At 42.0% G+C, this 25,786-nt stretch overlaps 1 protein-coding gene across 1 annotated transcript in view; it reads right to left on the reverse strand.

The window, feature by feature from the left end:
* Nucleotides 1-5,434: 5,434 nt before the first annotated feature.
* ngfra (nerve growth factor receptor a (TNFR superfamily, member 16)) overlaps nucleotides 5,435-25,786 on the reverse strand; it is a 40,411-nt gene continuing 20,059 nt past the window's right edge. Inside the window, exons 4-6 of the mRNA XM_050069894.1 lie at nucleotides 21,612-21,843; nucleotides 18,728-18,960; nucleotides 5,435-10,089 (exon numbers count right to left, since the gene is read on the reverse strand). Of these exons, the coding sequence (XP_049925851.1) occupies nucleotides 10,037-10,089; nucleotides 18,728-18,960; nucleotides 21,612-21,843 (518 nt within the window). The 3' untranslated portion in view covers nucleotides 5,435-10,036. The remainder of the gene's footprint in view (nucleotides 10,090-18,727; nucleotides 18,961-21,611; nucleotides 21,844-25,786) is intronic.

Below are 25,786 nucleotides of genomic sequence, written 5' to 3' on the forward strand. Positions count from 1 at the left end.
TGGATAGAGTCATGTTTGAGTTTTATCGCCCAGAGCATACTTCAATGTGTCTTTGCTTTTCCTACAATGGGCATGTCTGTTTTCCTTTATCTATCTAAGACTTATTTTTCCTGTCATTTCAGCTGACTTGCAGGCTTGATTAATCTTGACAGAGGGAAAAACGCAGTTTGATTAGTGTCTCCATATAAGTGATCAAATTAAAATTCTGCAGTCTATCTGTCACTCCCATCTCACTTTGGTTTGCTGTTATCAGGCATTCATATAGGAACCAGTCAAGGAGGGAAAAATCAGTACAGGAACATTTCACACTGCTGATTTTGTTTTGTTTTCCCAGACCCACTTGTCGGCAAAATCCTTCAAGTAAAAATTGAAGTACTGTTGTTGAAACTAGTGTTTCTCCCCTAAATTGTCCTGTGTTTGGTGACTTCCCTGCTCTCATGTCCTTTCTGTGTCTGTGGGGGATTTTTATCACTGAGGATTCATCTCTGACACGTAGCGAGAAGAAAACCCCGTCGGACCTCAGAATGTTTAAGTGGTGATAAGACTGCAGGGAACCACACTCTGGGTCCAATGGACGCACACATATGGTCCTGCTTTTGACTGTGGTTTGGATGCCGGTCTGCCACGCCATTCTTTCTGGTTTCAGCATTTTATTTTCATTTGTTTGAGGTAATTTTCACAAATGCTTTTGGTATTTGGTAAAGAAGGGGAGAGATACTGAAAGTGCATTTCTTAAAGGGATAGTGCACCCAAAAATGAAAATTCAGCCATTATCTACTCACCCATATGCCGACGGAGGCCCTGGTGAAGTTTTAGAGTGCTCACATCCCTTGCGGAGATCGGCGGGGGCAGCGGCCAGCACACCTAATGGCAGACGGTGCCCCAGACTAACGTCCAAGAACACAAAATTGAAACCACAAAATATCTCCAACATGCACATCCGTAGTGATCCAAGTGTGCTGCAGCACCGACATAAAAAGTTGTTTCGAAAAACGTCATATGAACTCTGTAGCCTGTAGCTCTGCCTGCTTCTCTGTGCTCCGCGCTCACGTGCACGCTCAGGGTGATCGGTGATGCACGGTCTCTGAAGAACAGCAGTCTCGTCAGTACTGACGTCCAGATTCTCAAGTACAGGCATCGCCAATTCCCAGTCTGAGCAGCAAAGACTTTCCTCATCCGTTGGCACTGCTTTGCATTTGAAACAACTACACCACCAGGTTTCCAGTGCTCGACTCCGGTATTCTGCAGCTGGCTGAGGGTTAGGCTCATGAGCTGCGGCGGCTGCTTCATCCAGTAGCCTGAGTTCCGTCCGTATACTCGGGCTCAAACTCGTATAAACGGCTCAACAAAGAAATGCTGTTCCTCCTCAATTTCAGAGTCTTCAGACATGTTGGGCTGTCCTTTGCTAAAAGACCGTAGTGCAAATTATCTTTTAGCGACTGTGGCTACCGTTATCTCCCCCTGCTTTCGCTGGTCTCGCGAAAGCGCGCACACGTGAGCGCGGAGCACAGAGAAGCAGTCAGAGCTACAGGTTACAGTGAGGCTAAAAACAGAGTTCATATGATGTTTTTCGAAACACCTTTTTTTGTCGGGGCTTCAGGACACTTGGATCACTACGGATGGGCATGTTGGAGATACTTTTTGGTTTCAATTTTGTGTTCTTGGACGTTAGTCTGGGGCGCCGTCCAGAGCATGTGAGTGGAGCGGAGCGGGGAACGGAAGGATTTTGTGTTGAGCGAGAAGCGGCTATTTTTTTTTTTTTAAATTTGGAGCGGAGCCTTATCTCTTGCTCCAATTTCGCTCCGGTTGCTCATGCCCCACCCAGAATGCATCTTTGCACCTGCGCACACCCACACTATTTTCTTTCAAAACTATGGAGTTTAATGTGTACTTCAGAAAAGAAACTGAGAAGAGAAGCAGCGGTACCTTGGAGAACGTTCCTTAACTGCGGGGAGAGGCGAGAGGGCTTCCCCGGAGGTCGGCCGCTTAACCTGTCCGTCTCCTCCACACTTTGACTTATTTCCACCCTGCCAGTGGTACCGTGTAGAACGGTCCCTAACTGCGGGGAGGGGGCTTCCCCGGAGAATCTACCAAGCTCATGTTTTATTTGTGAATAGAAGATTACAGGTTAGGGTAGTACGACGCAGGTTTTTTGAGCGGAGTGGTGAGCGAGTGGAGCGGGATAAAATTTATGATGGAGTGGAGCGGAGCGAAGAATGCGCAGAACCAAGCGGAGCGGACGAGCGGCACAAAGTGACAGGTCTCGCTCCGCTCACATGCTCTGGCACCGTCAGCCATTAGGTGTGCTAGCAGCTCCCCCCACCGATCTCCGCAAGGGATGTGAGGACTCTAAAACTTCACCTGAGTCTCCGTCGGCATATGGGTGAGCAGATAATGGCTGAATTTTCATTTTTGGGTGCACTATCCCTTTAAGCCTAACATCAAGTCTGTGTGTCGCTCATGGCGGACACCCCCTTGAGCGAGTTTGAGGGCTATACAGTCAAATTTGGGAATGATTTGAATAATTAAAGATGCTTCTCTATCAGAGTACAAGCTCACTGAGATTTCTCTTACCCTCTTATGATGTCTTCATGTATCTAAACCAGTGCTGTGCTTATTACTCTCATTTATTACTGACTTCCAAAGATGTTGGGACACAGTGTTAAACATAAATAAAAACAGAATGCAATGATTTCTAAATCATTTTTGACATATATTCAATTAAAAACAAACAAAAGAAAAGACAAGATATTTAATGTTCAAACTGATAAACTCTATTGTTTTGTTTTTTTAAAATATACAATTATTCTAAATTTGAAAAGTTGTGACAAGCAATAAAAGACTGAAGTTGTTGAATGCTCAAAAACACCTGTTTGGAACATTCCACAGGTAAACAGGTTGGTGGCAAATGGTAACAAAGTAAAAGTATCATTAATAGGGATGAAAGGGGCATCCTCGAAAGGCTCAGTGAAAATTTTTGTTGGCAAACAGTCTGAGGTAGTTTGAGAGCAAAGTTTCTCGACACACAATTGCAAGAAATTTAGTGATTTCACCATCTGCAATCCATAATATCATCAAAAGATGTAAGAGGCAAGGCTGAAAACCAACATTGAATGGTCCTGACCTTTGACCCCTCAGGCAGCACTGCATTAAAAAAGACATGATTTTATCAAGTTTATCACTACATGCATTCAGGAACACTTTGGAACAACAACTGTCAGTAAACACAGTTTGTTGCTGCATCTACAATTGCAAGTTAAGACTCTACCACGCAGAGTGAAAGCCATATATCAGCAACATCTGGAAACACTGTCGACTTCTGTGGGCCTGAGCTCATCTGAGATGGACTGACACAAAGTGGAAATGTTTGCTGTGGTCTGACGAGTCCACATTTCAAACTGTTTTTGGAAATGATGGACGTCGTGTTCTCTGGGCTGAAGTGAAAAAGGACCATCCATTATTTTTTACCTGTGGGTCTTCTGTTGACTGTGACCAGTATTATCCCAGGATCTGTCTGAAAGACTGTGGGTCGGTCATAGAGATAGGAAAACATTTTATCCACCACATATCCACCCACAAGCTTCATTAATTCTTAGCTGCTTGCAGCCTGCAGCCTCTTTGATTAAAATCCAGTTTTGGTTGTTTAGCCAGTGTAAGGCTACAGCCATCCCCCGCAGTCGCACAGGGCTCATCATCGGTGGGGTGTTTTTCCCGAAGCTTCATGTTGTTGTGCTGTTGGTCATAGTAGTAGGTGTTTCAAAAGGTTTGAGGTTGTGTTATTTCGCAGTGGAAAGACTCGTAGTGTCACTACCTGGATCAGTGATGTTGTCATCTTTCATCCCAACAAAATAAAGTAATCAGAATGTTTCAAGCCACTGAGGGTAAGCATTTCTGTCTTCCAAGCAAGCTGGCTGCTTTGCATGACAATTATGAAAATGAATTCCAGCATGTGATACATTTTTTGATTTCAAATCAGTAGCGGGGTAATAACAAAAGTAACATAGTGACAAGTTGTGACTCGGAAAAGTAATACTATAAGTGAAACACTTTACTGCACAACACTGATTTAAACCCAATATTGAACTGAAGGAATAGTTCAACATTTTGGGACATAATGCCTATTCGCTTTCTTCCGAGAGTTAGATGAAAAGATTTATATCACTGTCATATTTGTACAGTAAATATGAAATTAACTTCAGCAACTAATTACTTTAGTTTAGACTGGAAACAGGAGGAAACGGCCAGTCTGCATCTGTCCAAAATCCGCCTTCAGATTATGTGCTGGATTATTTCTTGTTTTTTTGACACTTTTGGGTTACCAGGCAATAAGCCATCATTACTTTTACCAGAGACTGTTGATAAACCGAGACAACCTAGATATATCTGTGCCGTGGGTTTTACCACTCCCCAGTCCCTTCAGGAGAACAAGGGCGGCCCTTAGTCCATTTATTCCAATGGGAAAAGTGATTGTGTGTACAGATTAGGACTGTTTTCTTCGCCCCATAGTTATTGAAGTAAATATTGGACCCATAAGCCCCAACCCTTCTAAACATTCTGATGCTGAAATTTCTTTTCAGACGGACAAGTCAGGAGAAATTTGTTCGAGACATTCTTCTATTTAGCAACACGCTCCCACGAGATCTGGCAACAACTGACACGATCTTACACTTGGCTGATGTGAGACATTAAGCTAGCAGATAAAAACGAGCTGAAAAATTAGAAACAAATATTAAATTTATACTGTATATAGTGTTGTATTGTTTTGAGTCTGATTTCATTCATCCACACAGCGTTTACTATACTTCCCAATGAGGCAGGGGTATGCGGGGGAGAGACGTCCACGCCCACGTAGAAGACCAGAAGTGTATACCATTGTGTACCATTGGCGCAGTAAATGCAGTATCATTTGTTATTCACTATCTTTGCTTGTCCCTGAAAAGCCTTAAGTTAGAACAGAAATACAGAGTGTTGTTGCTATGGAAACAGTGCACCGTCTAGTCAAGTCACATTGGTGTAAACTGGCATGTTTTCAAAACATTGCATACTGGTACATTGCAAGTTGTTGCAAGTTTCAACTCTAGCTTTAGAGGTGCTGGTAGGCCAGGCTTGCCGTTTCCCCCTATTTTCTGTCTTTATGCTAAGCTAAGCTAACTGGCTGCTTAATATTTACTCAAAAGATAGAGTATTGATCTTCTCATGTAACTCTCAGCCTAAAAGCGAATAGGTATATTTCCCAAAATATCAAACTATTCCTTTAACACATTTAAAATCAGATTTCTTTGTGCATGTAAACATAAGCCCCGTTATACAGACATCGCTGTTGCTACCTTAACGCGGCCAAAGGCGTGATATACCTGCCTTGTTCAGGCAGTGTAAAAAGGGGCTAGAGTTGTAGTTCATCTACAAAGACAAACTGGACACGTAATGCAATGACATCTCTGTTTATTGTATTATAGATGCTCATTTCATTTGCACACTTTTGTTTTTTTTTACATTTTATAGTGTATTTTTGTATCTTGTATCAACTCTAAGAAATTCACATTTACACAATGCATTTTACATTAGTAGGTAAGTACAGGTGACATTCCGCTTGTTTGGGAGCAGGTCCTGATCTGTCTGTATCAAGTTTGTAACAATATCACAGAGAATCACAGTGAACCTCCCCATTGATTTCATGTTACGGCAGATTACATGTCTTGTCGCCTCTGAAATGGAGGTACATAATGAAACTTGCTGTACATGCAAAAACCTCTGCACAGTAGAGCTGATTCCTATTGACTAATAGCATATGTGAGTTTTAGAGAAGAAGTCTCAGGTGGCATGTATATGTTTTGTAATGCTACATGACCCTATTAGTCGCCAGTATTTATAGCTTGTTTACATACAGTATGTCTTCATTGGCAACCTATTTGTCTCTCTATATAAGTGCCAGGTTTATACAGTTTGCTTGAGTCTCCAAAGTTCATCTGACTTTTGTTTTCTAAAAACCTTCATTAGCTCTCAAAATATCAAAGAAATTCACATAAAATCATAAAATAAGAGGAAAAACTGCAAAAGAAAAATATATCGTCAAACTTCTGAACTGAAAGACACCTGACACTGTACACAGGCACTTGAACTGTGGTACACTCTTTGAGTGCATTCATTTTACATCTAATAAGTGCTACAAAATAACATATCCGTTAGAAAAAATACTGACTCCAAAGGTTGTAATACTATTCATAATATAAACCAACAGGAAAACATAAAGACAGTTTCACAACAACAGAATGAGGGCAAACTGAAACCTTATTCTTGAATGTGTCTTGCATATTTTTCCGTTTTTAACAGGGTTGTACATTCTTACACTGTGTGTCTGACTACTTCACAAGCTGCAGGAGAAGGAGAATGAGTCGCTTCAGGGTAGATGAGTGCACTGTTTGAGGGTCGATTGGGCCTCAGGGGGAGACAGAGTCGAGGAGTTTCTTTTCTTTAAATCAACACTCCGGTCACTCATACTGTAGCGGCGTCTGCTTTAATGTCAATGCCACAGCAAGGATCAGGATGAATCACACCAGCTCTCTTGGTGGAGGAGTGAATCATACACTGTCACTCTGTTTGTGTGTGTGTGTGTGTGTGTGTGTGTGTGTGTGTGTGTGTGTGTGTGTGTGTGTGTGTGTGTGTGTGTGAGTGGTCACATGTCCACCATGCATGCACACATCGACTGAGGGGCTGTGAGCAGAGAACAGCAGTGTTTTATGTTTTTCCATTCATAACGCTGCAGTGATACAAGATGAATCACAAGTGAAGAGACCACAAAGTTTAATTGTCTTGAGATGTTGGTGACCGTGTGACCGATCCCCACAGCATCACATCGGATGTAATGACTCACTTTTCCTGTCTGCCTGACATTTTTTTATCCATCTGTTGCTCACTAGATTCTACAAGCTCTGCTGAAAAGCTAACACATCTTATTTCTCCTTTGAAATAATAGTTTGTACACTTACTTCCTGTCTTTGTGTGTTTTCAAGAGTTGCATGAGAAGATTGATACCATTCATCCAGGGGTTGTAGTCGGCATTAGGGATGTCAATGGTTAACTCTGAATCCCTTAACTGCCAAAAATGTTTTTGACCAGTTTTGCCTGTCAGTCTATAGGTCAATTTTACTACTCTTTAGTTTACTGCACTGCGCACCACAGTGGTCTGATGGGCGCTAACTTTAGCTAGTGACACCACTCCTTTGGCGATTGCCACTTCTAACACCATCCCAACCCAGCAGCGTTGCTTTGGAAATATGGTAGCCATCCTTCTGTGTGGTGACCATGTTTCCGCAGCAACATCCTATCACTAGGATGGCGTAACTAGTGGCAATTGCCAAATGAGCGGTGCCACTAGCTAGCTCCCACCCAGCCTAGTCGGTGGACCGTGCAGAGCGGACAAGGCTAACCTTAGCTAACAATTTGAGCGCAGGGGCAGCTGGCACTATATTAAAGCATGCTAATGAAGCTAGCTTGCTGTCTGACAGCAAATCAACAGAAATTAAAATAAAAAGCAAGATATTTACATCACAAAACATTAAAATTTCACCACCTCTAAATGGATAGCACTTTGAAATGCAGAGCTAAAGTTAACTGAGTTAATGCAGCGCCGGACTAAAAGGAAAGGTCTCTTGTATTTCATGTAATTCTGCGCTTTTTCCATGAAAATAAACTCATTGGTCCCTGGTTGATAGATGTTGGGCTATCAAAAGCAAAATTAACTAAAACCGACATCCCTATGCAGTATATAACTCAATGTGTCGTGTTTTATACTGAAGGTTTTTGTATTAAATAAATGAGTTGTAACCAGGCTAGCTTTCCCCCCCTGTTTCCAGTCTTTATGCTAAGCTAAGCTAACCAGCATCTGGCAGGAGCTATATATTTACTGTACAGGCTTGAGAGTGGTATCAATCTTCTCATCTATGTCTTAGCAAGAATGTGACTGAGCATATTTTCCAAAATGGCGAACTGTTTCTTTAAATTCATCAGAGTCTTAGTCACGTTGGATCCAGCTAACACATATCAGTCTACATTTTCTTTTTCTCAATAAAACAGCCGCTTATAATCTGTACCTGCCTGCCTACCTACTCTATCATACATCTACAGGTGGTTAACAGAAATCCTCTATGAATCTCTTGATAATCTTTAGTCACACCACAGCAAGAGGGACCCTGAGAAAGTACGTGCCCCTGTAGGAATGAACGCTAAAGCAGTGCAGTCAAACTCCGCTACAGTATACTTCTTTTACAAGATATCTATGTCGACTGCTTTTACAGTTACTGCGAGCGGCAGGAGGGAGGCAGCATAAAAGTGGTCCTGTGTGATAAAAGGTGCCACCCTGCCTTGCAGCTAAGTGCTTTTATATCACCATGGCGATATAGTAAATGTCAGTGGCCTCGGACTTAGATAAGGGATCTGTAATGTCATGCTGAGGCTTCAAAGAGTGTCGCCCCTCTGTTGTCCGCAGCGTTAATCCCAATGAGAAGTGGCTGAGCCGAGGCGAGCTGAGGGTAAATGAAGCTGAAACCCTGAGGTAATTACTACCTGCCTGTCAGGACGTCTCTCTAATGGGCCCCGTGTTGACGTGAGCGCCGCTGCCGATGCATTAGTGCCTCGGCACTGTTTATCAGACTCTACCACGCAGACAGAGCTGTACGCAAGACTGTAAGAGTGAGTTTGTGGAGGGTGGTGGTGTCAGCAAGCTGAGGATGGTGAAAGCCTCTGAGGGGTGTCCCAATTTTCCACTCGGTAGGCGTAAAGAATGACAGATGGGATTCCTTTTTGCACATTTTTTCAGTACCAAATTCTTTTAAGCATCTTTTTAACGAGCAGCTCTGCATACTGGGTCACTAAGTGATGACGTCATTCGAGGGCTTCGCTTCCCCTCAGACATCATCGCAGTGAGTCAGCAAAGCTCCACAGTCCAGAGATGTTTCTCTCATGCTGGCTCCATAGAAGACGTGAGGGTACCCTGCTGAATCACCATGTAACTGGAGCCACAAAATGAAAGTAATGCACCACAAACAGGAGACAAACATTGGGGTGTGTTACATTATGAGCATGAAATTACTGAAACACAATCTCTGGAGGTGCTGTGAGGGGGTCTATGTATGTGGAGAGTAGGAAGAAGCATGTCACCGAGGAAAAAATAGTTGATTACCGAGCAGGCTGCACAGCAATTGACCTTTCTTCCCTAAATATGAGTCACTTGCATCAGTCGGTTCAGCCAATCTCAAACAATGACGCAAACATTTTACAAGACAACATGCCATGAAACGCGTCTCTGGTTAAATGATAAAAGAACAAGGAACTTCAGAAGAAGTTCGGGAGTGACTCACGGCTCCCCCGCTGTTTTTTGTATCGCAGATGACGGCGGGGGTCTAATAGAGTGAATCCTATGGAGAGAGACAGAGGATTATCTGAGAGTGGGACGCCACAGAGAAAGATGTGAGAGGGGGAAAAAAAAGGCCGGTCTCTGAGGAAGAAGGTCTCTTTGATGCAAACGGAAGAGTAAGAGGAGATAATGGAAAACCTTTCTGCCTATTTACCTTTCAGGCACATATGTTTCATGACGAGTGATTGTGGAATTAGAGGAAATCTAAAGCTTAACAAGGGGCTGAGGAAACTAAGTTGGCAGTTAGTGAGAATTATGTCAATATTAGATACTGGAATAGTCAGTTAATACGAAATGCACCGGCATATACAATGATTATGTATCTGCAGTGGCATTAGTACACATAGTAGTTGATATTGCCGTAGAGGTCCAGGCACACTGATTGATAGAGTTGGACTCTATATGCAGGGATGAAGAGTCAGACTGTGGCCCAAAGGTGCTGGGAGGTCCATACAAGTCAAGTCTTTGCTCTGTGGCCACTTCAGATATGAATCAGAGTCAATTTTACATTCCCATGTGGCCCCCCCCTTCCCCCCTGCTTTCTATTTGGTCCACGGTTCAAGACCCCACTCTCTTTTCCCTGTCTTCAGCTTTGACGCCTCCTCTTCTTCCTCCGCCTCTTCCTCAGACTTTAGGGGGAGGCGTGTCAGGCTGGGGGCCGCCATCCACCCTCACCACTGTGGAGAGAAAGGAAAATGAAATATGTCACGCTCTTGAAGAGGACACAGGTGATTTGTGGTGATATTTAAATCAGTCATGGTTCTTTTTTTTTTTTTTTAACATGAAGCTTTTTCTTATTCGCACAATTATGCATATTCTTGTACCAACACAGTGTTCTGGTGTCTTCCACTGAGCAGCTCCACTATAGTAAGTGGGAAGCCCTGTGATTAAGGGCACCTTGATTACTTAGCAGTCACGACAACATTGCGAGGGCTGGTATTGTGTGTCTTGGACAGATTTTGTCAACAGGATGGCATCAGAATCACACATGATGAGGTGACAAAACTTGACAGACATGTAGTTGCGATCAAGAGGCCAAGTTTGAAGATGGGTGTGGTCCAAGCAAGTGCAGCAGAAGTAGGGAAGGGCCATAACCCCTCCACTTTACCCCCCTGGCCCACAGTTGTTGTAAGTGGCGGATCACTGTGTTGCAGCTGGTGTGATCCCATCATAAGATGATGTCTAATTTCTGAATGTTTTTCATTCATTTCTCAGAGACATTATAGCCTATCCACCAAAATACTGTTCGTCCTGCATGGAAAAACTCTACACCCCCTGATTATCACACTTTTCCCTGCAGGGGGCCCTGTGGTGTCACTCACTCATCTAAACCTGTTAAACCGGAGTCATTAGCACGATGAGGATGGGAGACAAATACTCTCTTTTCCCACAAACCTCTTAACCTGTTGTCAATTGAGGGAAGCCATGGAAACGCCTCAGGAATGCAGAGGCGTTTCTGAGAGGACCCCCGAGTCCGGTGGGTGTTTTCTCGTCTTTATCAATGCATCCTTGTGCCAGGGAAGTGTAGTACAAGAGGGTTTATTTTAAAGCTGTAGAAAAGGGGGATTTTTTTGTGTGGACTTACAACGTCATACCCTCCCTCTGTTCTCATTCCTTTTCCCTTCCGGAAAATCTTTTTTTTTTCGCACATTTTTCTGTGATACACTTGGATTGCTACACGCTGCCACTTTGCTCGCCGTTTCTCCCCACATTGATTCTATCCAGTGACGGCTGCAGTCCATCGCATTCCTCTCCCTTCCTTCCTGTTTAAACAGACAGTCTACAGGCATCAGCAGTGACAAAGAGCAGAGAGACGCTGATCCTGCCAGCGTACAGCCATCTGTAACACACACATGCTCAGGCATATGAACAGTGGCTTCCACCTGCACTTCTACCTCCATGCAACTGTTTCATTGCACTTCATTTCGGAGGCAGCCGTGATAATACCAGCCACATGGCTGTCCGATGTTCTCTGTCCAACCTCATTCCAAGAATCAGTACAAGCTGTCTTTCACTGAACCACTTCAATCTGTTCTGAAATGTGAACTTGCAGCAAATCTTGTTACGGACTTCTTTCTCATTCTTTCTTTTTTTTTAATCAGCACATTCAGGCCGTCCTGATTGGACCCTGTGCCACGATAAAAGCCTTTAAATTTTGGTGATTGGGATTGAATTTGAGATGGCTTCATGGTAATCACAAGAACTCCCGGGGAAAACTTAACAGACATTGTGACTATTTTTACTAATTTGAAAATATATTACTTGTTTTGTTCGTTTGCTTATCGCTCCCTGGGGGCCAGCGGGACGTTGCACAACTTATTTTATTACTTTTCCATTTAAATGCCCAAATTCCATGAACAGATAATGAGCCACTGGGCACAGGCACATATAGGGCACCTCCACTAGAGCACCAACCCCTTCACTCGCTGTCATTTTGCATCTGTCTCGGGGGTATTGTGTAAGATACTTGTTACTCTCAAAGGCCCAGAGAGCTTAGCTTCTACAATGAGTGATGGGATCCTACGTGGACACAGTATTTTCTGCCAATTAGTTTTGTTTATTTAAACAGAGATTTATGTATTTCTTTTGTCTCTGTGCTCGTCTCGCTGGTTTGAGTCACATTCGTCAGATCTGTGAACAAGCAGCATAACATTATCTTAAATCTACTCCCCAAATGCCTCCATGTATTTTCCTTTAATTGTATTTTATTAAATTTTCTGCTGCTGTCAAATATAACAAATTGCTTCACTTGTTTGATGTAAGTTTACTGTTATCTAAAATATGTACATAGTAGCATTATGATCAAAAATAGATCCTAAATAAATATTTGATCGGACTCGACAGATTATAAAGAGTCAATAGGAATTAACGAGTTTTGTGACTTTACAACAAGAAATGCTCCAATAACATAAATAAAAATTAAATTTGGTGATCGTTTTTTAGCCTTCTCAGCCACCAGAGCTTGGTAACTGTAAATATAAATACAGCACAAATGCTAAAAAACGGTGTTTCAAACATTGCCATCATTTTTTAATCTGTTATCACACTACTGTTTAATGTCCACAGTTCCTCAGATGTCCTGGGACTGCAAATATGTCTAGTGCCTGAGTCACTAAGCTCTGGCTTTGGCGCTCTTGAGGCCCCATGGGCGTGTGCACTACAGGCCAGCTCCATCTCGGCCAAAAATAATGAGAAAACATTTGATTTCTATCACCTCTAAAAGAACAAAGGAAACTGATATCACTTGTGTCTCATGTTGTTGTCACCCAACGGTGATGGAAATACTTCCACATGGAGAAGTTTTATTAAAACTCCTTAATGTGAGAAATTATGACTCATCCATCCTTTTACTGAAATTGCATTAGTAATTTTTTTTCTACATGACTCAGCTATATTATCACTGTAACTTGCTGCTAGATAATGTTACACTGTTAATGTGCTGTTCAGCTCCCGCAGGTCCCTCAGGCTCTCGTCCTACTACCACCTCTCGATAACTGTTAATTGTAGTGCTTTGATAAAGATCCTTGTCCCTCAGGGTTTTCAGTAAGGCTTATTTTTATCATAATTTCCTTGTGGCGGTGCTCTCAAGATAATTCAGTTGGTCTCAAGACCACTTTTTGAAGGTCTTGTCTTGGAATCGTCTGCATGTTTACTCACTCATGTCTCGGTCTCAGACAAAGAGGACTTGGGATTGTATTTCAGGACCAGTCAAGACCAATACTGAGAGGATATCACTAAATTGCATGTGCAAAAAAGATTGTTGGGTAAAGCTGTAAAGTGATTTTTAGCTCCTTAGTGTTTTGTTGGTATTTGTTTGCACACACAAACTTCATCTCTGCAATGCCTTTTGATTTTTTGATATATTTGTTTTAAGATATTATTATTATGGGCATTTTTTGCCTTTTAATTGATAGGATAGTGAAGCGTGAAGGGGGGAGAGAGAGAGGGAGTGACATGCAGCAAAGGGCCACAGGCTGGAGTCGAGCCTGAGCCGCTGCGGCAACAGCCTTGTACATGGGGCGCCTGCTCTACCACTAAGCCACCAATGCCCCCCTTTGATTATTTTATCATGACATTTCTCATGGTACACTTACACATACACATATATAGTATAAGACAATAAAAGAGGTGAATGAAGAGGAATTGTTTTAATGCAAATGTGGACATTTCAGAACAATTTGAGGATTGAGTTTGTCTTGCATGTTCCACATTTTATTGAACGTAGGAGTGTAATGCATTGAGGGACTCGCACTGGTTTAGTTTTGCTCTTGACTTGATCTCGATACACTCTACTCTTGGTCTTGGTTAGGTGGGCTTGACTACAACTCTAGGTGCATTTACATTGACCCTACAGTAATATTCCATAATTAATCATGATAATAATCCAATCAGTCTAAAGTGACCGGCTCAATCCGACCTCATTAGAAGGGGTGGAGTAAACATTTGATGTTTGGCCTACTTGGGGGTAAGTTTAGGTGACGTACCTGGTGCATGGGCCACACATGACAGGCTGCAACTGCTGTTTTCTACACGCCTCCCTCTGCTGATTTTGACAGAGAATTGTTCATAAATACAAAAAGAGCTAGTACTATTTTCTTATGTGAGTGCTCTGATTATAAATGTATTCTTTGATTTTTAAAATGTTGCCTTATGTAACATTGGGACAGGATGATAATGAATTAAACCAAAATGTGTAAAAGTACCGATAAAAGAACCGATACCATTAGCACTTATCAGTACTACGGTCTTTGATGATTTAGCCCCGGGGCTAATTTAGTACCAGGTTTCGGTACCCATCCTTAATCACAACACAAACGAAGTGAAGCTCATAGAAATGAAATAAAGTTTGCAGCCACACTGGCACTAAAGTGCGGAACGCTGCAAGTGTGTGTTCCACCAATCAGCGTTCTTCAGCACACAGCCCCGCCCCTCAAGAATTCCACTAGGTACTTTCTTCAGGGAAAGTTTGGGGTTGAGGGAAAGTTTTTTTCATCCAGTAATTTCGGTGGAAACGTGCCAAGGTTTTTCAAAATCCCGGGTAAATGATAAAAGTTCCTGCGGTGGAAAAGAGGCTGTTGTTGCTACAGGCTGAATTGTTGTGTTGCTAGACATAACAGTAACCCACCACCACCGGTAGCAGTAGCTTCATAAGAGACATTTATGACTCATCAGTAAATTGTTGCTTCTATGGATAGTTTGCATGTGGAGTGTTTAGGGGACATCTGTAATTTGCAGCTACAACATAGCCACAGAAAATTGTTTTAACAGGTGGGACCACTTCTTCTCCTTCTGTCCTTGAATGAATTGAATTTTCTCAAAGTGTGAAAAAAAAACTTCCTCCACTTCTGTTATATTTTCAGCAGATCAGACAGCAGGCGGAACCACTTTGCACGAGTCATAAAAGTTGCATTTGATTAAATGTTTTGGATCATGTAGGATCATATTGCTTTATTCAGCATCCATGTAAACAGTTCAGTTGGAATCTCTAATCAGAATGATTTCAGTCAGACTGAAGAAATACTGTCTGTGTAACCGCAGCTACTGCCTTGTGGCTTTCAGATGAAAACTACTGATTTAACTGTTTATTTTGGTGAACAGCAGTCTGTTACTGAAAATTCAGGGGCATACGCCTGCTTCTCCGCAGCTTTCAGTCACTTTTAAAGTTCAAACGCCCAAATTTGTACCCCGTTTTTGCCAAAATCAAGATTTCTGCAGTAACCCTCCGTCATCTGGCTTTGTAACTGACATTTGCCTTGACTCCATTCTATGTAGACTGTGAGGTCAAACACAGGACAGGGATGCACGGATGGGCGATGTGAGTGAGGGCTTAGAGTCTTGTTTAAATTTTAAACACATTCAATATGCAGGAGTCAGAGGGGGAAGCAGGCAGCAAAAGAGGTTGCGTAGGGGGGGGGGCAGGGAGGGGTGCTGCACAGATAGACGGTTCTTTTTAATGGAGATGAGCAGACAGAAATGAGGCCGAGCGCTCTTCATGTCGGAGCTCTCACCCCTCACCAGTGACTCATGCAGGGAATACCCTCTCTGAATGTTGTCAGTCAAAACAAGGGACATTTTCATTGCTCTATTTCTCTTTTTAAAGGCTTATTGGACTTGTTTTGACTGGAGGTGTTCCCATTATTTTAGCCGGCAGTGAAATAAGGTTCACTGGCAACAGGAAACCCCCCTGCGATTATCATGGATTTATTGTGCATATTCTCACCCTCTCGCGTACTTTAACAGAGCCAGTTGGTTGTGAAAGAACCAACGGCCCCCAGCACGAGAGAATCGCTGCCTTTTTTAATGGCTTCCGCACCCGCAGACGGTGCTAATGCCAATTAGCACGTGCTAAACGCTGGCACTGGATCAGATTTTGAAAAGGCGGCGAGACCAGGCCTGGATCCCGTCTTGTAACACCTGCTAATGAGCCAATCAGTTAGAGAGGCGACAGGGTTAACAGGCCAGTCATCTTCTCAATGAACCAATCCCAAACTGTTCCTCCAAAAGAAATTCCTTCTTTTCTTCGACATGCAGCAGGCTTTGCATTTGTTGAGTGGGAGGATGGAAAGAGGGACTCAAACAAAACACAAAAACAAAATAAGCTTTTCCCAAGCCTCATTAGAATGTAATGGGTATCCCAGAAAGGACACAGTGATGTGGATTATTTAAGGGAGGATTTATCAGCTGTTTGGCTTGTTAGCACATTATTTTCCCCGTATTACCATTTTGGGGACTTTGACATAACTCACAATAAGACTAGGACGGAAATATATGAGATCCTGAGAGAGAGAAAGTCTGGGAGGGAAGCATGAATGACTGAATGAATAACAAGATCATAACTGAACTTGAGACTCTCAGGTTTTTGTGTATAGATCGAGAGAGCGCTGGTTTCATCTCTTTAATGTAAGTGCTATTTGAGTATTGAAGGAAGGTAGGCTGCTCTGAGGTCGCATCTCATTCCTGCAGCACATGCTGTATTCTCCAAGCTGTTTAAAGGTTATCCTCCTTTTGTAGCGATTAGTGTCATCTTTTGTGTTTGTACCCAGTGGTGGGCAGTGAGTGAAATCCCCAGATCACATGCATTGACGACTTAAAGATTTAAAGAAAGTGTAATTGGGTGAAAGGATGATGCTGGTGGCCATCTTTTTTTTTCATTGTCAACAAATCCCATTAAAGGAGCAAAACAATACAATTATCCGACTAACAAGTACTAACAAGTTGTAGCTGAAACCTGTTGTGACTCCACTGTAATCGAGGAACTGTTAAAAACTATTATTTAATTTAACTCTACATGCACAATCATGCCCTCATAAATTGTTAACCTTAGGCGCCAGATGATTTCGTACACAGAACCACCTGAGAATCCGACATTGGAAACAGTTTGGGAAAGGGCAGGCACGTGACTGGATGTAACATCTGTCAGTCACTGTCTATCGTGGGCGAACTTCAACCAGTCAAGCTGAGCCAGTTTGTAAATTGAAGCCAGTCGGGAGATGAGCGAAAACATGAGGCCGTTGGGAATATCAACAATTTGCTCAGTGATATTGCAAAATTACAAAGAACAACTCTATACAACTAGAATTACACCATATTAACTGAGCATTCACCAAAGGTTAATGGTCTGAAAAGGTCAGCAAACACATCACAACTCATATGGACTCCTCTCGTGAGCACACACCATCTGAAGGCAACCATACTCTCCAATTCTGACATAACTGCTGCCATATCAGCATGCATTAAAGCCTGTCTTATCATTTACTATTAATACAATTTAATACAAATATATGAATAATTACAAGAGATTAGGGAAGTTGTGCACATTATCTTTTCACTGATAACTGGAAAAAAGCAATAAAACTAAACAATCTGTTTCTCCCTCTCAATGCACTGCACTGAAAGAAGTATATTAAGCTCATGGTAAATTGCTTTATAATAGATCAGTAAAGTGCATAATGCTGTTTCTATCCCTTCAAGCCAGACATGATGTACTGAGTTAATCTCACAAAACCTTTTAGGTTTTGTCTGGCTTGCAAGACTACGTGGCAAAAGCTGTCTCACAGACATGCACCCAAAATACTTCATGAGTCAGAGAGGGGCAAATATAGATACAGAGGAGTAGTAAGGGCAAATATAGATCACACATAGGCACTTTCCTCATACATTGCAGTTCTAATATGTGCTGTACACTAAGATAGAAACTGTCAGCAGTATTTTATTTTTAGTATTTTTAGCCTTATATTGATGCTACATCTCAATATTTGTGATAAGGAGGCAAACTAACACATAAAGCAGTCAAGCTAAATGTGTCAAATGTCACGCCTCACATTCGTGTTACTACAGGACCTCAATCATTATTTCTACATTCCTGCAGTGTAGTACATCATGCATGGAAGATTTGGCCTCACCTATCTGCTCTTGGCAGCTTAGTCCCGCTTCTAGGTGATATGTTGTTTTGATCTCTCTTTTGCTCAGAGGAAAAAAGGCTTTCACACTGCTAGAAAACCACCACACTCAGCAGAGTATCTTGACGTAATCGATAATGACAGCTAGAATATCACGGTGTGAAGGAGGAATGTATTCAGACTTGGAGGAGTGTCTTTCGTTAAGTTCGAGTTTCTGTGGTGAATATAAAGTCGTGGGTTGGAGCCAGGAATCACATGTGGTATTTGATGCTAGGAATATGACTGAAATCTATATCACAATATTGATTACAGTATTTTCCTTATATCAATATACACTCAGTAGCCTCTTTATTAGGTACACCTGAATAATTTGTTGCAATCCAATACAATGCCCATGCTATAACATCTATCTTTATGAGGCTCATAATGTTCAATTTTTTATGTTTTTGTGGGAAAGGGGTGAATTCAATATGTTTATTATAAAATTAGAAACACAGTCACTAACTATGTCCTCAGTGCAAAAACATATAATTTAATGACAGTGTTAAAATAACTGAACATTATAGGCATCATAAAAGCACACTTTTATGGCAGAACAGTTGCATTACACTGCACAGGTGTACCTAATAAAGTGAACACTGACTGTATATCACATTATGCCAAGCATATCGCACAGTGTTGTCTTGAAACGTCTTACGCTGTAAAGCCCTTTGAAGTAAATTTGTGATATATTGGGCTATATAAACAATGATATAAAGAAATGAAAAACAAAATGGTTTTACAATGATCACAAAACCACTAAAACATGATTGACTACTATAATATAGGATTGTCGCCCAACCTTAATTAATGCCCTGGCTCCATCGTCAAAATACTTCTGTTAACCACTACATCAAAGAGTGAGTTTTAGTCTTACCTATCTGCTCCTGTGTGCGTGAGTGTGAGGGCTGAGCCTGGACTTCAGCCTGGGCCTGTTGCTGCTGCTGCTGCTGTTGCTGCTGCTGCTGCTGCTGCTGCTCCTGCAGACTCTGACTGTCCACCGAGATGCCGCTGTCGCTGTGCAGCTTCTCTCCTTCCGGCGTCACCATCTGGTTGTTCGTAGCCGCGCGGTTATTAGCTGCCTGCTTGTTCTGCTTGCAGCTATTCCACCTGTGGAGAAGTGGCATGTCAGAGGAAGATAACGATCCATTTGATATGATTCAGTCATGTGATCCTATCTGAGGTTTAGACATTTGGGTTTCGCAGCAGTTGTAAAACAATAAATGAGAAGTGATAACAGTGTTTTAAATGACTGTTGTCAGATATTCAGAGGTTGTGTAGTGGTAACTAAAATTCTGTTATTACTTTTAGCTTTTTCAAGGAAAGATACAGGCCCCTTTTTTTTTTTAAGTCTTTTCCAAAACCAAGCAACACAAGAACAGAAACTGTTCTTGTCCGCTCCTACGTAAGATGCAAATGTTAGCTAACCAGCTACAGTAACACTTGTATCTGCTTTATTTTATTTATTTTTTTAACTGCAGGAACTGGGGAAACATGAGCCTAGTAATTGATAATATTCCGGACCAGCTTCGTTGAAAGATTTGGGGAAATTACATTATGACTCCAGCAGCACCAGCCAACATCATCAGAGATAGCACCATGTTTGCCGAACACACCAGTTAGTCTTCATCCTTAAAAGCCTTTCCTCTTGACGTTAAAAGTGAAAGAACCTGGCTCACTCCAAAGTCTTGGAGTCTTGGAGTCTTGGAATGCACTTGGGCAGCGACTTGCTGCATCAGAAACCAAAGGAAAAAGGCATTCTTTTACTCTGGTATGATACACAGCCGGTTGCTGTTACAGTTTAATGGCACCCGGCAGCATCAGGGGGAACCACAGTGGGACAAGGACGAGAGTTAAGGCTGCGAAAGTCCAAGGGGGACGGGCAACAAACACCAACTTTCACCCACGAGAGCGGTATTTGTGTCCCGTAAGATTCTAAAGCCAACCCTGTTCTTTTTTAACCTAAACCTAACCACTTGCTTCTGTTGCCTAAACCTAACCACGTGTGTTTGTTGTTGAAGGGAAAAAAATGTCTATTTGCGGTGTTGTACTGACGTAAACTTCCTGTGAAAACGGTAGTGTATGTTGAAAGAAGACAATGAATGTAACAGGTAGAACTTAACATGGTGTCCCAGAACGTCAGCAACCGATGCATCCAGGACACCTTGTACGTCGTATGTGGATGGGGAAAGTCCATGACCAAATGTCAGTATGTGACAAGGTTGGAGTGAGTATGTATTATATTCTACTTAATTCCCAGGCACGCTGCACAGAGTAATTGCAGTCCGTGGCTCTTCTTTCATCAGCGCGTGGTCTCTCCCCCTCTCTCCTCCATACAATAGGTAAGGGGCAGGTAGGAGGAGACACAGCTGACCTTAAGAGTTCACTTGTAGTGAGTTTCTATGGTTACGTTAACCGTCTTGCTCTCTGGATTGGAAGTGCAAAACAATGGTACACTTTTAGTTTTAGTGCTTCCAATTATGTGCAATGATGTGACTAATGTGCAAATGAGCATATGACATCACCTGGCGACCTTTAGCAACTTTCAGGCTAGCTACTTTTATCTGTAAAGACTTTGCAACACTGTTTACATGTCTCCTCCATAGTTTATCAGCCAGTGTGGATGCTAACTTTCAGCTAGGTAATGCAGCGTTATCTCAGTCTATTAACCCAATATCATGTATTTGACCATTAAGAGCTCATCTGAAGACCCTTTTTACACCATTCTTTAAAACGAGTAAACTTTTAACATTATAAAGTCTAGGTGTAGACAGCGTTTTCAGCCCACTCGTGGCACTAACATTAGCTTAATTAGCTAGCTGGCTACAGCTGATAAAATTCAAGTGGAAGTTGGCATAATCAACAGTCGCCCACTAAAAATGAGGAACCTGCTTTCGTCTATACTTTTATCTGTAATCAAATCAAATACCTATTGTATTGTCAGTAATGTTTTTGAGTTTCATTTGTAAATTGTTATCATTGTAAGCTGCGTATATGCTGCTTATCTGCCTGCAAATATAAAACTATAATAAGATGCTAATAAGACGTTTAAAAAAAACATGAAAAAGCTTAGCAATTCCCTACTGACGCTTTTCCTTTAGAAGATGAATGACTCATGAAACAATGATTAAAATATTCATGAGGTATTGAGTGCTACACTACAGTTAACACCTCCAAGTGTTTACTCATAAAATATTGGATGTTAAAGAAATTCACATAATTTGAAGTGTGTTTTCTGCATAACAATAAGAAGATGAGGATTATTACCCAGATGTGTGACGCTGATAAATCTGGCACTCAGATTTCCCCTGGTTGGCACTTTTCAAACAATCAATACCACTAATGAGCTTGTTTACTTGCTTCAGATGTGTTTCAGCCGGGCTTGTATCTATCTGCTCGCATTTGTGGTTGCGTGTCCTCATTAATGTGTTTGTGTGTGTGACCTCTGTAATGCATTAAGTGTTGTGACCTCCTCTTTGCTTTTATAGAACACTCAATTGAGGTACATTTGAGTGAGTCTCTGGAAACGGGTCAAAACCTCTTTGACCATGGCAGCCTCAATATTTCACCAACCACCTTCCTTTTCCTTCCTCCATTTTTTAGCCCGGGGCAACGTCTGTCCTTCTATCCAACTCCACTCACCACACCACTATCTCCATCACCCTCTTTGTCCTAGATTATCTCATGGCTGAGGTGCAAAATGGTGCTAATGTCTTTAACCACAAAGCAGCTTTTTGTCTCTTTCTTCTCCACCAGCTGACCTCTTAAAAACGATGTAGGCCACGAGGCCCACCACCACGGCGGCCAGGATGGAGCAGTAGATGGGGATGAGGTTTTCGTTGAAGCCGTGGCCGAGAAAGCGAGGGGAGCCGGCGCTGGATGTGGTCGTCTCTCCTGGCATTGGGCTGACGGAGCCATCAGGGAGGAAGTCATTGGTGAAGGTGGGTGGAGACGGATCAGAGGTGGGAGAGTAATACGTTGGGAGGAGAGGATCTGTGTGGGAGAAAAGGGAGCATTTGTGAGAAAAGAAACGCCTAGAATTAATTCTACAGCCATGCTAGCAGCTCTGTGAGGCATTAGTGCTTTGATTGAACATCAGCATGCTAACAGGCTAACATGCTGCTGTTTACAATGGTTTTTTGTTGTTTTTCTATTAACTTAAGTAAACGTAGCATTTCTAAAGTGTAGAAATACTCTAGTAAAGTTCTACTTAAATAAAAGTACAAAAGTATTAGCATCAAAATACACTTTAAGAACCAAAAGTAAAAGTATCATTTAAGTATATCCCTTAATGTTTTAGCTGGTAAAGGTGGAGCTAATGTTAAATACTTGCTGGGTACCTTATGAATCCCTTGTGAAAGGTTTTAAAGTTTGACAGGCTCAGTGAGACGTTATAGTAAACAAGCTAACTGCAAGCAGAAGAAAGAGGATAATGTTCTCTCGGAGCTTTAGGATGGAAAGTTTCTTTTCCTCCGGGCCGCTGTCTGTACCAAAGAGTAGCGTGAAAGGCAAGAGCGCTCACTCTGCAGCAAAATCTGGGAACTAAAACGTCACTAGAAGTACACTGCACAGCACACTGACTAGCAAAAACACTGACTGCTCGACTTGAAGAATATTTAGTTGACTGAGGGCTCTCAGAGTGGCGATTCGAATCCCGACTTTCAAGGGGCAGTCCTATCCTCTTGACTTTTTCACAAAATCAAACATGCTGAATATTATCCTAAGTTTTTAGTCTTGGCTCATGCAAATACTGAAGTTCAGTGACTTTAACACTGACAACAACCAATTGGGGCACTCTCTCCAGCACAAGTAGACAGTCATGGAGGAGATGCTCGGGTGGCACAAGAACATGAACAAGTCTTGGTTCTCTTGTACTGCGGAAGGGTCTGTGTTTAATTCGGCATCTATCTCATCCACCAACCAGCAGTTATTTTAGTGAGAAATCTTAGGAAAACAGTTTGAAACAACATTTGTTCACACAAACTGTTCATCTTTATAGATTATATTAACGCCATATTGACAAGAATGTCGACATATACAGTATTTATCTTAAAAGGAGTTTGGTGTTGTGTTTTCCACTGCGAGCAGGATGGGAAATAATCTCAAAGAATCTGGTTGTAGTCTCGCAAACAGTGACCCTGCAAGATCCAAAGTGTTATAGTCTGTGATTAAAAGCTCACATTCTCTTTAGATGTGAGAGAATGTAAGACTTTGACAAGTCCTTTAAAAAACTTTTCATAGTCTTCTAGTGTATGGTAGGCATAAGTCATCTCTTATAATGATACACCATCAGTTTGTTTGTTGATTATTTTTTGTATTAATAATCTGAATCTGTAAAGTAACTAATGTATGAAATAAATGTAGTAATGAGTAAAAAGTACTGAACTATATAAAGCGTCACAAAATGAAAATACCCTAGTAAGGTAAACATCCCGCAGAACTGTACGTACAGTACTTGAGTTAATGTTCTTAGTTGTGTTCGCTAACATTCAGTAATCAGCACTTAATACAAAGTACAGCCGAGGCATTATAAGGGTAATCCTTTGGTTTCCATAAAAATGCGTACTAGGGTTTCAATCCACTCCATGGTTGTTGAGATAAAGAAACCCCATCATGACGAGACACTTTCATATCTTCTCTGAGAGCTTGTTTGTTGGGGTGTAGTCACCAAGTCCCCAGCCAGATGTCTGATACACTGCACACATGCGGCAGCTGTTTCTGATAGACAGATGGGTTCTGGCTGAGTTGCTGTGTGCAGAATAAAAGGGAATGTTCTCAGTTGAGTGGGGGGCAAATATCTGTCACCCACCAGCCCACCCTACACCAGGCCTGGCCCGGCACACCAGGTCTCTTCTCATCACGTCCCCATCTATGTGATCTCTGCACATCGGCCAACATTAAGGCCATATGGATCTATGTAGAACAAAGTCCCGGGGCTTGAGGGAGGTCATCACTTTGAGTGTAGCCTTTGCTGAGGCCAGAGAGGCAGGAAGGCTCTGTGCTACTGGATGGGTCTGGTTTCTATCATAGCAAAGCCTGGAAAGCAGAGTCATTTTCATAAATTGTCCTATTTCCTCTTTCTTTGTGTGCTCCATTAATGATTCAGTGTAATTTCCCATGCCGCAGCAGCACCGTGCCCACTCTGATAGGCATGACTTGTCCGGAAAACACAGTTCATCCATCAAATCTCTCCTACAAGTCCTGTCACATTATACTTGTGTTTTGAAAAGCGGCTAACACTGCAGTGATTCTGTCAGATGGTAGAAAGGCTCAGAGAGTAGGCTGCAGATTATTCCCTCCCTCAGGGTACAGTACAGCAGGCCAAGGAGGAAGAGGGCCTGTCCAGCCAAAACCAAAAACTCCTCTGAGCTCAGCAGCCTGTTGGGGATGGAGAATGTGCAGCCTGGTTCAGATCTGAGCCTGTAATTCCCAGCAGAACCTCGGGCTGCTCCTCATTAGCTTCGTACTGGCGCTCACAGGATTAACCCCGTGGAGACCCCTGAGGCTTCCTTCAAGGCCAAAGACTGAGACGCTCTATCCCAAATAGTTTAGGGGTTGTCCTACTTTACAATTGTTCCGTTTCTTAGGGGTTTAACTCTAAAGTGCGATGGATAAAGCTGACACAGTGATTACAGAAGTGTTTAAGATTACCAACTGGTTTCCATGTATTGTGACTAGATTTCACTCTTAATTGATGTCACCATCTTAACAACATATTTTATCACTTTTTTCAGTCTACAGCCTTTTTCAAAAGTAGGTATAAATCTACTGTACATATATTACTTTCATTCTCCAAATCATGGCTGTAATTGAATAAAGTTATCGACTTCAGATCAGTTCTCTTAAAAAACAAAAAGACCTATTTTCTCATTCATCTCCACTGGCATCTCGGCTAGCACTGCAGATACTGTTCATTTTATTTGTACAGGCTTTTCAGAGATATCCACTTCTTGAATTTCTGCCTCTACCTCAATTCACTGGAGGTGAATAAAATTCCATTTGTGCTGCTCACAGGATTGAAAAATTACATTTTAATAATTCAACAGCCGTGTGTGTCTTTCCAGAAACACTGTCCTTTTTACTCCAGGTAACCCGGAGACCACACTGTCAAGAAGTTTTCATTGGAACTACTTTGAACAGAAGAAATACTCTGTATGAAAACTGCTGACATTGTACATTGTTTTCTGCTCGTGTAGGTTGCTGTAGATTTTTTTTTTTTTTTAAATGTCATTTTCATTGCTTTTAGCACCACATTTTCCACTTGCCTCCACTGTGTCGAGGTGACAGCATGAATCTTAGAGAAGGATATCTCCAAAACTGGATCAATAAACCCCAAAATCACTTCCAAAAAAGTTTTATCATTATGTTTAAGAGCTGCCACCTCATTTTTGCACATGATGGTATCCACCTATTGTTTCTCAGCATTACTATTAGTAGTGTCAGACCCAGCATGGGGGGTACCATCTCCTATAGGGTCTTTCTACAGGCAGCTGCATATGTCACCTATTAATAGGAACATCTGTCACCAACTGTCGATGTTTGATAAATGTTTGTACAAAGCAGAAAAGCAAATTGTCATCAAGGAAGCAGAGTTAGTGACCCATCTTCTTTTAAATGTTTAAATAATGGAGTGTATTCCTTTAAATGAAGAATTTTTGGGTCGGGGGGAATTTCATTAAGTCATTGATGTGACCATTGATGTGGTCAGATGGCAGGAAGAAGAAACTCAGTGGACCATCACGGACGCAGGCTGTCTACACATATATTCTCTTTTCATCGACATGGCAGATAGTCAAGTTTCTCCACATTGATTTGTTGCATAATTTACACACGGTTACTTGCTTCAATAGTCCGATGGGACCTTGATGGGCAACTTATGTGGACATATTTGAAAAACTTCTGCCGGGCGTTAAGACTCCACGTCGGCCTCTCTGTC

This window comes from Epinephelus moara, chromosome 18 (genome assembly GCF_006386435.1).
Source record: "Epinephelus moara isolate mb chromosome 18, YSFRI_EMoa_1.0, whole genome shotgun sequence".
Lineage (NCBI taxonomy): Eukaryota > Metazoa > Chordata > Actinopteri > Perciformes > Serranidae > Epinephelus > Epinephelus moara.